Source organism: Schistocerca nitens, chromosome 2, assembly GCF_023898315.1.
Source record: "Schistocerca nitens isolate TAMUIC-IGC-003100 chromosome 2, iqSchNite1.1, whole genome shotgun sequence".
NCBI lineage: Eukaryota > Metazoa > Arthropoda > Insecta > Orthoptera > Acrididae > Schistocerca > Schistocerca nitens.
Genome location: NC_064615.1, coordinates 614,804,170 through 614,817,753, shown reverse-complemented (window position 1 = coordinate 614,817,753; position 13,584 = coordinate 614,804,170). Strand labels below are relative to the sequence as shown.

The window sequence follows — 13,584 nt, the reverse complement described above, 5'->3', positions numbered from 1 at the left end:
TGTAGCTGAGTTAGCATTTCGATGTGAAATTTTACTTTTCGTTTCTAAATTAAACATCCCTGATTGGGATCAGTTATTGCAGCCATTTGACCATAATGGTCAGATAAATCATTTACTATGGGTTTTGCATTTATTGTACTAAAGACAAATGCATTCAGAAATAAACCAGATATTCACCCATGCCAAACTCTTTAAAGAGCCAAACTTCTGTGTATAAATCAGCTTTTTTACAAAATTGTAACAAGCAATACACTTTTTTGCTTTCAATATTTTCTGGATGCTGTCAGCAAAAAAGTTTCAAATGTGCAAAATTTGTTGGAAGTTGCTAAGTGCTCTCATTCTCAAATACGTTAAGAATATAGTCTGGGTAATTTGCACACAATGAGTTATGCTGTCTCAAGACATATACACAGTTTCTAACTTTGATACTTGACTTATTGCATCATCCCTTTAATGTAAGATTATTCTCTTTAATTAGTAGAACATGACAAGATTTTAAATTTTTAAATTTAATCGATAAATAAATGAAATACTGAAAATCAATTTTTTCGGCCCTAGAAGCCTTTAGATGGGTAACCTGCAACTGGGTGTCAATTTTAGCCAAATAGATTATTGCTGTTGCACTCTGTCCTCCTATTCTTGTTGGGAATGTCACTGTAGAAGTCAAACCAAATCTGGACTGCATTAATCCTCAGTACTCTTGTTTGAAACTATTCAGGATGCAAACTATATTGAAATCTCCACTTACAAGCATTTCCCAGTAATTACTACTAAGTCTTTTTAATTGTCCCTTGAATTGCTTAAAGAAGTTAAACCATTTACTGCTGGTGGCATATAGATTGTCAGAACTACTATCTTGTAGGTCAGCAAGTCTGTTACTGAAGTAGAACATTCAAGCAGGTGTACAGCACAGTATTCAATAACGTATACAGCATAGGACTTTGTAGTACCTCAAGAATTTCCATGTAAATTCTAGAAACAGTCAGCCTCCAACTGTCTTGAACACCCGATATTTTAGGTACGGGTGCGGGAGAGTGAGAACATTTCTACCGATCCACCTGTTTCTCTCTGCAGGTCGGAAGTTTGTTATTAGAAGATTGTAAGAAGGTGAGTCACTGACACCAACAAGTGTTTGCCGCCAGCATCACAGAAGATGGGAGGAGAACTCAAGGAATAAATATGTTGTATTCTTTGATGTGTTAGTCTCTGTGGTGATTGTAAAAAAGACTATTGAACAGTTGAAGATAGACTGCTATGCACATTCATGTATTGAACTTGCAGAAGTTATTATCTGTGAAAGTTTAAAATATAAAGTGTTTGAACTGAAAAGTATTATATGAATACCAACATTATTTCAAGGATAGAGAAGTATTTTAATAATGTCTATGGCATAGGACTTTATTCCACTTTTTTGAGTTTATAGCCACTTCTCCACCTACAGTAAAGTGATACCAACTTGTATAAATATAAATCTAGGAGCATCTGTTCTTCTTCTGTGACTTCCAAATGGTATTCTGTTTTGAAGAGCACATCTGTAGAAATAACATTACATTGTCTTGCATTTACATGAGAAGCTCATTTTTCTTATTTAATTAGGTTCTAATGTTTTGATGGAAAGTCCAAATACATTACAATTTTTATCCTTTGTATTGTCCAAGAGTCCACTTCTTTGTTTCACCATTTATTAATGCAACTGAGTCTATAGTTAGTTGGTGGCTTTCTCTTTTGGAAGACTTTGGCCTCGAGTAGGTCTAATGAAAATATTGGACATATCAGCTGTTGGATACATATTGTTCTGGAAATTGATCATGGAAGTAATCTCTTAGAAAAAGCTCAGATTATTCCCAGTGCCCCTAATAACCATTACATGATCTTCTTTACCATGATCTTTCCCTTGTGAGCTAAAACTACAGATAACATAGATGAGCTCTATAATTGTTTTAAAAATACTAGCTACCCAGTATTCAATAGTTCAGACAACGCCCCTCCCATGACTACTCCCTAGCAAAATGACCTTGTTGGTCTTTTTACCCTTCTGACTACCATAAATTTAGCTTGCACTTTTTTCCCTGTCTTGTCATTGTGTTCCTGAACTGTGTGGTTCTTATGGAAATTTTTATCTCCAGAGCAGCAAAGCTGTTGGAGAAATCTAGGATGAAGCTCAAGCCACACTTTTCTCACATGATCCACCATTATGAAGGCTTTGGGTCAAGGCAGTTCGGGAGATATAGTATCTCTTGATTACTGAAAAGCATCTGATTCGGTACCACATCTATACTTATTATCAAAAGTATGATCATATGGGGTATCAAGAAAAATTTGTGACTGTATTGAGAATCATATGGTAAGGAGAATACAGAAAACATCTTGGATGAAGAATTATCGACATATGTAGGATCAACTTTTGGTATGCCCCAGGAAAGTGTGTTCATGTTGCATATTAATAACCTTGCAGACAATGTTAATAGTAGCGTCAAACTTTCTAGAGGTGATGCAGTTATCTACAATGAAGTGCGGCCTGAAAGAGCCTCTACAAACATTCATTCACTTAGTAAGGTTTGAAAGTGGTAAAATATTGGAAAATTGCTTTAAACGTTCAGAAATATAAAACTGTTCACTTCGCAAAATGAAAAATTGCAGTATCCTATGACTATAGTGTAATGAGTTACAGCTGGAATCGGTAAACACATACAGATACCTTGATGTAACACTTCATAAGGATTTGAAATCAAATGATCACATAGGCTGAATTGTGGGTAAAGCAGATGGCAGACTTCTGTTTATTGGTAGAATACTAATGAAATGCAAACAGTGAATGAAGAAGACTGCATACAAATCACTCACAGAACCATGCTAGAATATTACTCATGTCTGTGAGACCTGTAACAGAACTAACAAGTGATATCGAACGTGTACAGAGAAAGGCAGCATTAATGGTCATAGGTTTTTTTGTCCCACAGGAGAGTGTTGCAGAGATTTTGAACTAGCACATTCTTGAAGATAAACATAAATTATTCCAAGAAAGCCTACTTACAAAGTTGCAAGAACCAGCTTTAAATAATGACTACAACCCCCTATGTATCACTTCCACAGGGATTAACTGCAGCACACATGGAGGCACTTAAACAATCATTCTTTCTGTGCCCCATACCTGAATGGAACTGAAAAAACTCTAATAACTGGTACAGTGGTATGTACCTTGTGCCATGCATATCACATTGGTTTGCAGAGTATAGATGTAGATATAGAAGCTAGTAAACTTGCAGCATCTCTTGAACCTCTTGCTTGATCTGGCAGATTTTACCATATTTCAATTATCTACACTAACTTAATAGCTGCCAACTACAGCTCCCAGCTGTTTTAATTCTGCCTGAGCTGCTGACAGATCATCTTTAAGATGAGATGCTCTTTTTCTATAACTGTGGAGTGATGCAACTGCTGCAGTGTAACAGGCTAACCACATCTCTATCATATATGATTGTTTCATATCATCTGACATGAAAACGTGTAGGCACTCTTCACATTGTTGACTATTTCTCACTCTCTGTGTCAGTTTCCATACTTGTTTATTGTAATGATAAGTTTTTTTGAATGGAACATTTATTCAGCAGTAGTTGTTCAAAAAAATGAGATTACTACATATCTTTTTGGAGTTTTATTTAATATTTGCCAAGAATGAGTAAGCCTGATGCTCTGAGGGCTTTCTACAATCTCAATGACTTTTGGCTATTATTCATATCAATACTGGCAAGATATCAGTCCTGGGAATTCCAAGACTTTCCAGAATATTTTAATATTAAGTTTTAGGTTAAAATTTTTTGTGTAATTTCACATTTGCTATTGTTGTTGTTGTTATTATTGTGGATTTCAGTCCAAAGACTGGTTTGATGCAGCCCTCCATACTACCCCATCTATGGAAGCCTCCTCATCTTCAAATAACTACTGCACACTACACCCTTCTGAATCTTGTTATTATAACTCCTGAGGTAAAAAGGTTTTAACTGATGGATGGACAGACAGACAGATAACAATTGACAAAAATATATTTTTATCATTTTATATAATTAAAAATTAACAATTTTCAGATTTTTGCCCTTACCAGTACTGTGAAATTTTGTTTCTTGCCAAATTTCATGATTCAAGGCCAATGAGAACTACCTTACAGATTATGTAGGGTGAGTTTGAAGTATCAGAATATGTGACAAAAATGGCGATATCTATCAACTGAATTAACTTAGAAACTTAAATTTATTACACTGCAAAGGGATCCTAGACTTAAATGAGTGACAAATTTCAACTTGATATGTCTATCAGTTCCTGAGAAAAAGGGTTTCAAACAGCTGGACAGACAGACAGAGAACACTGTGATTCCATAAGTTTCCATTTTTACTGACTGAGGTATAGGATCCTAAAACAATAAATGACTTGTGAAACCAGTATGTAGTTTATGCAAGAAACTTGTACAATACTAAATTTTTTCCACATAAGATGATTATTCTTGTGCATGATTAAACTGCGACAACTGAAGAGTGTGAGATGAGGTTAAGTTGCATTCACTGCACCAGTATGAATGTGCCATTTTTTAAATGAAACACAGTAATGCAGCACATTATGGTTATTTCCTAAAGTGATGGGGAGCACACCACTGCTCTGTACAAATAGTGCTTTGGAAAATATTGACTATTGTTTACAACAGTTCTACAGTAAATGTAGTGCAGTCCCTATACCATGGAATTGTGTGTATATGTCAACAAATAACTTTTAGACTTCCTGAAGGGAGAGGAATGTAGGGGGAAACAAACACTGCCTCCTCTCACAGAGCCAGCAGCCTACAAACATGTTGTGTTTTTCTGTGAAAGCAGAGCTGACACATGGTCACAGGGCCTCCCAATTCATTTTTGTATTGTAAGAGTCTTGCTCAAATCCCATGATGTACCATGATTACTCTCTTCACGCATTCAAAATAAGAAAATAAGAAGTAACACACAACACAAATCAAAGTAAGCTCAGAAAGCATTCAGTAATGACTACAGGACTATTGCTCAAAGAGGCTGGCAGCATTATAAGCATAATAGTTCAGGCCCAGAGCAGCTTTGCTGTCCTTGGATGTGTTTGAGACTTAATTAATGTAAATACATGTATGCTAATAATTGTACAATTGCATATGAACTTCTAATTAACTTTCATGTCTGCAGCACCTTTTTAATTCCCCATTAACTTATCCAACCCATTTTTAATTCCACACCATAATGCTGTGAAATTCTGAGTGCAGTACACAGAGACTTCAGGCAGTGCTAAAATCTCTGAAGTCAGAAATAATGTACAGTTCAGCAGTTCTACAGTTGGAATTCTCATGTACCCAATCTATGACATAAAGTTAGTGTTGTGATATTTGCAATCATTAGAGTATAACACTCACTGAAAATTAGTACAATAGAACAGTTGGTCACTTGATAAAGATGAAAATATAATTTTATTATAATATACATTATAATATATATAATATAATTTTATTATTTATATTAGTACCTTTCAGTGACCTCTTCTACAGTGTGACTGTTAAAACAGACCACTCTTATGGATGCCATACAAGATGGACTTTCATTAGCCGAGAGTAAGAACCTATCACTGGATGGCTGTTTTATGCTTTCATAGCTGCTTCCCCACTATCTTACCAAACTTTTATTGGTGATCTATTTGAACTACAGTTTTGGCCTCATGGTGGAGATCTTGCACATGCTATCTGCTCTCCTCTTTCAATGAGAACTGTGTTTTAGGACTAAATTTAATAAGGAGTGAACTTTTTAGACCTTGAGTCTATTATAATACAGCTTTGATATTTTATTGGAGCATTAGTTTTGACACTTTCAACATGCATCTTATGGTATATAAATTCCAAGCTTAGTCATTCAGTGATCAACTTTTTATAGTTTATGCAGTTAACTGGTTTACAACTTGAATGTTGGGACACTGTACAATGAGAAGCAAAAAGATTGCCTGGCCTGAATAATTTAGAGTCCAAGAACAGAGCATTGCGCATGCCCAAGTTCAGAAGTGCCAGTGTTCACAACTCTAGTGGTATTTGGAGTTTCAGCCTCATGTTCACATGATCAAATAGAATCAATATAATAGTTAGGATACAGTATATGTAAAGATTCATTGCAATTTACAAATAGTATCATTTCTTTTGAAAATCATTATTCAAGCACATAGCAATGGTTGAAATATAAGAACGCCACATTGACAAAATTACTACAATGGCAAGCATTTCAGATCTGTTTCAATGGTTGACTGAATAGGCTGGTGGTTTACGAACATAAAGAATGAGTGTTTGAATCTAACTGGATTCAATTGTTATTTTCTTTTACTTATAGCTGTGCAAGTAATATTTCAAACCTTAATTCATGACAAATTGCACAATTTAGGCTTTTCTAGGTTCCACATTATTTAAAAAGATTACATTTTGTAATAGTCTATTGTTTAAACAAATGAAAAAATGGTCAGTGTAAAAATATTGAAAATGGATGTATTTACACTCCTGGAAATGGAAAAAAGAACACATTGACACCGGTGTGTCAGACCCACCATACTTGCTCCGGACACTGCGAGAGGGCTGTACAAGCAATGATCACACGCACGGCACAGCGGACACACCAGGAACCGCGGTGTTGGCCGTCGAATGGCGCTAGCTGCGCAGCATTTGTGCACCGCCGCCGTCAGTGTCAGCCAGTTTGCCATGGCATACAGAGCTCCATCGCAGTCTTTAACACTGGTAGCATGCCGTGACAGCGTGGACGTGAACCGTATGTGCAGTTGACGGACTTTGAGCGAGGGCGTATAGTGGGCATGCGGGAGGCCGGGTGGACGTACCGCCGAATTGCTCAACATGTGGGGCGTGAGGTCTCCACAGTACATCGATGTTGTCGCCAGTGGTCGGCGGAAGGTGCAAGTGCCCGTCGACCTGGTACCGGACCGCAGCGACGCACGGATGCACGCCAAGACCGTAGGATCCTACGCAGTGCCGTAGGGGACCGCACCGCCACTTCCCAGCAAATTAGGGACACTGTTGCTCCTGGGGTATCGGCGAGGACCATTCGCAATCGTCTCCATGAAGCTGGGCTACGGTCCCGCACACCGTTAGGCCATCTTCCGCTCACGCCCCAACATCGTGCAGCCCGCCTCCAGTGGTGTCGTGACAGGCGTGAATGGAGGGACGAATGGAGATGTGTCGTCTTCAGCGATGAGAGTCGCTTCTGCCTTGGTGCCAATGATGGTCATATGCGTGTTTGGCGCCGTGCAGGTGAGCGCCACAATCAGGACTGCATACGACTGAGGCACACAGGGACAACACCCGGCATCATGGTGTGGGGAGCGATCTCCTACACTGGCCGTACACCACAGGTGATCGTCGAGGGGACACTGAATAGTGCACGGAACATCCAAACCGTCATCGAACCCATCGTTCTACCATTCCTAGACCGGCAAGGGAACTTGCTGTTCCAACAGGACAATGCACGTCCGCATGTATCCCGTGCCACCCAACGTGCTCTAGAAGGTGTAAGTCAACTACCCTGGCCAGCAAGATCTCCGGATCTGTCCCCCATTGAGCATGTTTGGGACTGGATGAAGCGTCATCTCACGCGGTCTGCACGTCCAGCACGAACGCTGGTCCAACTGAGGTGCCAGGTGGAAATGGCATGGCAAGCCGTTCCACAGGACTACATCCAGCATCTCTACGATCGTCTCCATGGGAGAATAGCAGCCTGCATTGCTGCGAAAGGTGGATATACACTGTACTAGTGCCGACATTATGCATGCTCTGTTGCCTGTGTCTATGTGCCTGTGGTTCTGTCACTGTGATCATGTGATGTATCTGACCCCAGGAATGTGTCAATAAAGTTTCCCCTTCCTGGGACAATGGATTCACGGTGTTCTTATTTCAATTTCCAGGAGTGTATTTGAAATTACTTCGATCACCACCTGACATCTCTATAGTTTTCAGCTAAGAGAAACATATAAGCTGACTGGCATACATCATAGGTCTGCTTCAAAATGACTGATGTGAATGTTCATGAGTGAATAATTTCTCTCTTGGAAAAGGTGTGCATCTGAGGCAGGACATTGTTATGGTGTTGATTCTTCCACAGCAAGTGGATGTGTTAGATGATTTAGAGATAATGATGAGCTAGTGAGACGTCCAATACCTGGAAGACCACGGAAGACCATATGTCTCTACATGGAGGAAAGATGAAGAATTGGTGAGGGTGGCCCGGAATGCTCCTTTGTCAATCATCCAGGAACTTAGGAAAGCTTAACATTTCCTGGGCTCATCAAGAACTGTTCTCAGAAGACTGAAGGACCGTGGAATAAGATTCTGTCTTGCTCTTATCACAGAACCTATGTCTGATGAACAAGCCATGGATAGACTAGCAATTGAGTCCTTGGGGAGATGTAGATTGAAGGAAAGTCATTTTCACTGATGAATGTGCAATTGTGTCCAAAAGCAGAAGCCTTGCTCTTGTTTACCACACAGGTGGACAACAATATGACACACACTTTGTTGCCACATGCAGTAGAAATGGACACATAAATGTGAAATGTTGGAGCTGGATGTCTTACATGGATGTAGGAACTTTAGAATGTATCCACGTTAAATTCAGTTCAGCATGCTTGAACATTTTCTTGAAAATGAAATCAATCTTGGAGATTGACTTTGGTACTCCAAAGGATGTCTCATTTACCAACATTGGAAAATCCAGCATGGAATATAACAATATAATGAAAAGGATACTTCTTACTCACCATACAGTGGAGATGGTGTTACAGAAAGGTACAACAAAAAGACTGTTGGGAAGTTAGATTTTGGCCAACAAACTGGTTCCAGCTGCCAGAGACAGTGGTCATGTGTGTGTGAGCTGCTTTTGTGTGCATTTGTGCTTATGCATGTGTATGTTGTCTAGTTTTGACTAAGGCCTTGTTGGACAAAAGCTAACTTTGTGACAGTATTTTTGTTGTGCCTTTCTGTGACTCAGGAGGAGTTTTTCCATAGACTTGTAAATTCTATGCCTCGAAGAATCCAATCTGTTCTTGATGTCAATGACATGTGGACAAAATATTCAAGCTATACATAGCCTACTCTTCATTTTATTTTATTTCATTTTTCTATAAAGGGTCTATGCAGTTATTGGGCCAACAATATAAATTTCAAAATAGAATCTAGTTGCTATTATAGTATTTGTATTTCTATATGGTGAGTAACAACTATTCTTTTCAGTATATTGTCACTTACAAACATGATAATCATCCATCAGACACTAGCATTAGTATTCAGAACTGGTTTCAAAGGAGGGAGAATATTATTCAGTGCTTTCCATGACCTCCAAAGTCACCTGAAGTCAATCCCATACAGCACATATAGGCTCAACTTGAGAAGACTTTGCAGGACAATTGGCCCCCCTCCAGGAATTGTGAATGTTCTATGGGATTTGGTTAATTCTTCATGGGAGATAATTGCTGTGGATGAGGAGTTTTTCCATAGACTTGTAAATTCTATGCCTCGAAGAATCCAATCTGTTCTTGATGTCAATGGCATGTGGACAAAATATTCAAGCTATACATAGCCTACTCTTCATTTTATTTTATTTCATTTTTCTATAAAGGGTCTATGCAGTTATTGGGACAACAATATAAATTTCAAAATAGAATCTAGTTGCTATTATAGTATTTGTATTTTTATGGGAGGTCAGATGAATATCACTCTTTAAGGAAGGTCATTTGTATTTTTATAGGAGATCATATGAATATCACCTTTCAAGGAAGATTATTTTTATTTTTATTGGATGAATATCACCCTCTGAGGATGATTATTTTTAATGTTACTGGAGGTCAGAAATATTACATTTCAAGGAATATTATTTTTAGGCATCAAATTCAAAAAACAACATTAATTATTTACTAAAGGGAATATTGAAAAAAGAAAAAAACTAGAAAATATAATTTAATAACAAAAAGTAAATAAAGCACAGAAGATCTGTGATGCACTAAAAAAGAAAAGGCTGCAGTGAGATTTGAACTGACACATACTACAGCTACCAGTACAGCAAGCTGATAACCTACTAAGGAGTTACTGATTTTCTCTTATTTTTAGCCTAATAGATGAATAGGACTATTGTAGTTGAAGAAGGAATATTAAACTAGAAATAACAGATATTGGAAAGCAGATCCACGTGCTCATGTAAATTGTGCATAAGGACTTGATAAAACATGCCAATCAGCTGATACATTTCTCTTAGCTGAAAACTGTAGACACACCAGGTGATGGTCGAAGTAATTACAAATAAATACATCCATTTTCAATATTTTTACTATGAGCATTTTTCTGCATGTTTAAAGATTAGGCTATTATAAAATGGAATCTTTTGAAATTATGTGAAACCTAGAAAAGCCTACAATTGCACAATTTGTCATGAATTAAACTTTAAAATATTAATTGCACAGGTATAAGAAAAAGAAAATGACAATTGAATCCAGTTAGAACAGTTATATAATCAAACACTCACCATTTATATTTGTATTCCATCAGTTTATCCATCAGCCATTGAAACACACATGAAATGATCATCATTGTAGTAATACTACCAATGTGGAGTTCTTATATTTCAAGCATGTCTACATGATCGAATAAAGATTTTCAAAAGAAATGATACAATGTGTTAAACTGCAATGAATCTTGACATATACTCTGTCGTAACTATTATATTCCTCCTATTTGATGGTGTTAACACCAAGCTGAAGCTCCACAGACCACTATAGTTGTGAACACTGGCACTTATGAACTAGGGCATGTGCAATGCTCTGTTCTTGGACTCTAAATTATTTGGGCTGGGCAACCTTTTTGCCTTTAATTGTACATTCTCTCTAGTCTTATTAAATGTAAAGTTATCACCTGAAGATGCAATTATAATGATGTGAAACCATTTGTAATGCCAAATAAAGAGAGCTCATGTGGCACTGAAGAATTTTCATTCATTTTCAAAAAGTTTTTAAAGCAATTTTTTAGGATTATTTTGGAAAGTTTGGAAATTTCTTTATAATAACAATGCTTGATTTTATTCATTATATAATTATTAATAAAAACAAAGTTTAATTACTTCAGTAATAAAAAAGGATATTACATATATTATATAATATACCTTGTGTCCTAGCCAGCAGTTCATAACTTGTTATGCCTGCTAGATAAGGTACATAGTTATAACGTCCCTCTGACATTAATATCTGTGGTTCCTCTGTCAGAAAAGCACCTTCATGTTCTGGTTCCAGAGTTGGTATCCATATAGTCATAAAGAAAGTTACACGGTCCTGAAACATATGTTGTGCTAGATAATAACATTATTCTGAGATGTTTAAGCACATTACAGCTCATTACTGAAATGTATTTGCATTCCTCAGTTAAAACCAATGACACTTGCACTATTTTCATACCTTACAAGGTTGGAAGTAACCAGTAAAAATGATTTGTATTAGAAGTAACTCAATGAAGAGACCAGATTCCCTACAATGAGTCCACACATTAAAAAGATTGCTTCCATTATGATTCCTACAGTTTTACCAAGCTGTATATTGTTCAATGTTTTGATTTCTGCTGGCAATTAAAACTGCAACACTAGCAGAAAATTGAATAACCGAATTTTACTTATTGTGTCTATGCAATATAGCAGGACAAATATACATTACATTTTTAGGTGCAAAATTTAGATAAAGAGCCACTAGCTCTGGATATAACAATAGCTCTAAACTACGTGGGTACTGATTCTAACTGAGGTTGTATGACATATATGAGTATATTATTCCATCCTGCTTCAACCCTATGCAAGGGTTCATCAATTGTACTGGCTGTTGAGTGGTGGCCTGCCTGATTCTCAGCAACACCATCACCAGTTGGTTTCAGTGAACTCTTCCCTCATCTTCACAAAAGAGGGATCCATCTCACCCTGGGGTTTGAATGAGGTGTTCTACGGTTTGAATGAGGTGCTCTACCATTTTAATGTTACTCAATCTATCCCTCTGTCCTCAGGAAAGTAGCAGCTCTGTAAGCTAGGATAGTGTTGTGTACTATCAGAAGTACTATGTGATTCGTCTCCCAAAGATAAGTACTGGCCAACAATTTTGACCCATAGTTTCATATTTCTTGTTCTCACTTATTTTTCAGTTAGTAATGGTCACATAACATAAATTTCTCACCAATTTCACATTTTTGCCCAAAATCTTCAACAGTTGACAAATTTTATTTTTGCTGGAGCTACAGTCCCACAAAAGTTTTTGAATGATGCTTCTGCCATTTCACTTTATATTGTTCTATGATCCAGAGTTTAGCCTTAGGCCATTTTCAAGTACAAAAACTTATGTAATATGTCAAAAGACATCAGACTGGGATGAAATACAAGTCTTTGTCAAAAAAGTGTACCTGGTCATACAGACTAGATCTGTCTTTAGCAAAAGTGGAAACATCTCTAAAAATGCCTATATATATTGCAGACTTCCAACTGTGGACCCTGTAGCACAGATGATATATGAAACTGCTAATCAATAAAGAGGTATGCTCCACATTATTGTGGCACATGGGTACACACAACAACTAAATAATACAAGGATATTGATGCTCTTGCATTATGATAGCTCACACCACAGTAAAGTAGATAAGTATAAATACATGATCATGAAAAATCATGAAAATCTACAATCAAGGCATCAAAATGCATGAGTAAAGATGGATGTATTCTTAGCCCCTAGAATAAATGTGAAGCAGCATGGAAAGTCATCAAAATTGTCAAAAGAAGGATTTCAGTATTTCATTTCCTCTTGGTATGTTAAATTCATTCTTTGCCAAACCTATCTTAGGAATAGATATCAAGGAAGATGTAAGTAAGGCACAAGCAATACTTCTGCCATTATACAATAAAGAACACAACAATTTTATATGAAATGTAACTTGTAGATAGGTCAGTGAAGCAATAGCCAACAATTAACAAAACATATTGTATAAAAAATACTAATCAAAATATTAAGGTAAGTTGTACTCTCAGAATGCCTTAAAATATTGGTAATCTATCATTTTTATAAGAATGGTAACACAGTGTAGCTGATTGTTACTGACCCATTTCACTCATATCAATAAATTCTAAAATGATAGAGTTCTGTGTGCAACAGCAGATGTACCAATAGTCTGAATATAATGTCCTGATCTGTCAAGAACAACAGGCTTTAGATCTACAGTCTCTATTGTGAAATCAGTTGACAATACTATAACAAATAGCATACAATGTGTGATGTGTGCCTGCTTTATTTCTTCATTTGTTGTCCTCGGTGTTGACATACTGCATTGCTATGCTGGTTGAAAAGTGGGGTTTGGAAGATCAATACTGACTACTTTAAATATTGTAGCCAGCAGGTGTACATTTGTGTTTCACAGTTCTTTACTTTCACTGTTCGCAACCTCCTCCCCCCCCCCCCCCCTCCCTCCCCTTCCCCGGCAATAATACACAATTATATGGCCAGTGCTCTATTGTTTAACTTCTGATAAGTCTC

General features: G+C 37.1%; 1 protein-coding gene across 4 annotated transcripts in view; it reads right to left on the bottom strand.

Annotated features, from left to right (window-relative positions):
* The window catches only part of LOC126236704 (esterase FE4-like), a 139,565-nt gene that overhangs the window by 19,958 nt on the left and 106,023 nt on the right, over positions 1 to 13,584 (bottom strand). For all 4 annotated transcript variants that reach the window (XM_049946225.1, XM_049946227.1, XM_049946224.1 and 1 more), the window contains exon 7: positions 11,193 to 11,358. In XM_049946225.1, coding sequence (XP_049802182.1) covers positions 11,193 to 11,358 — 166 coding nt within the window. The remainder of the gene's footprint in view (positions 1 to 11,192; positions 11,359 to 13,584) is intronic.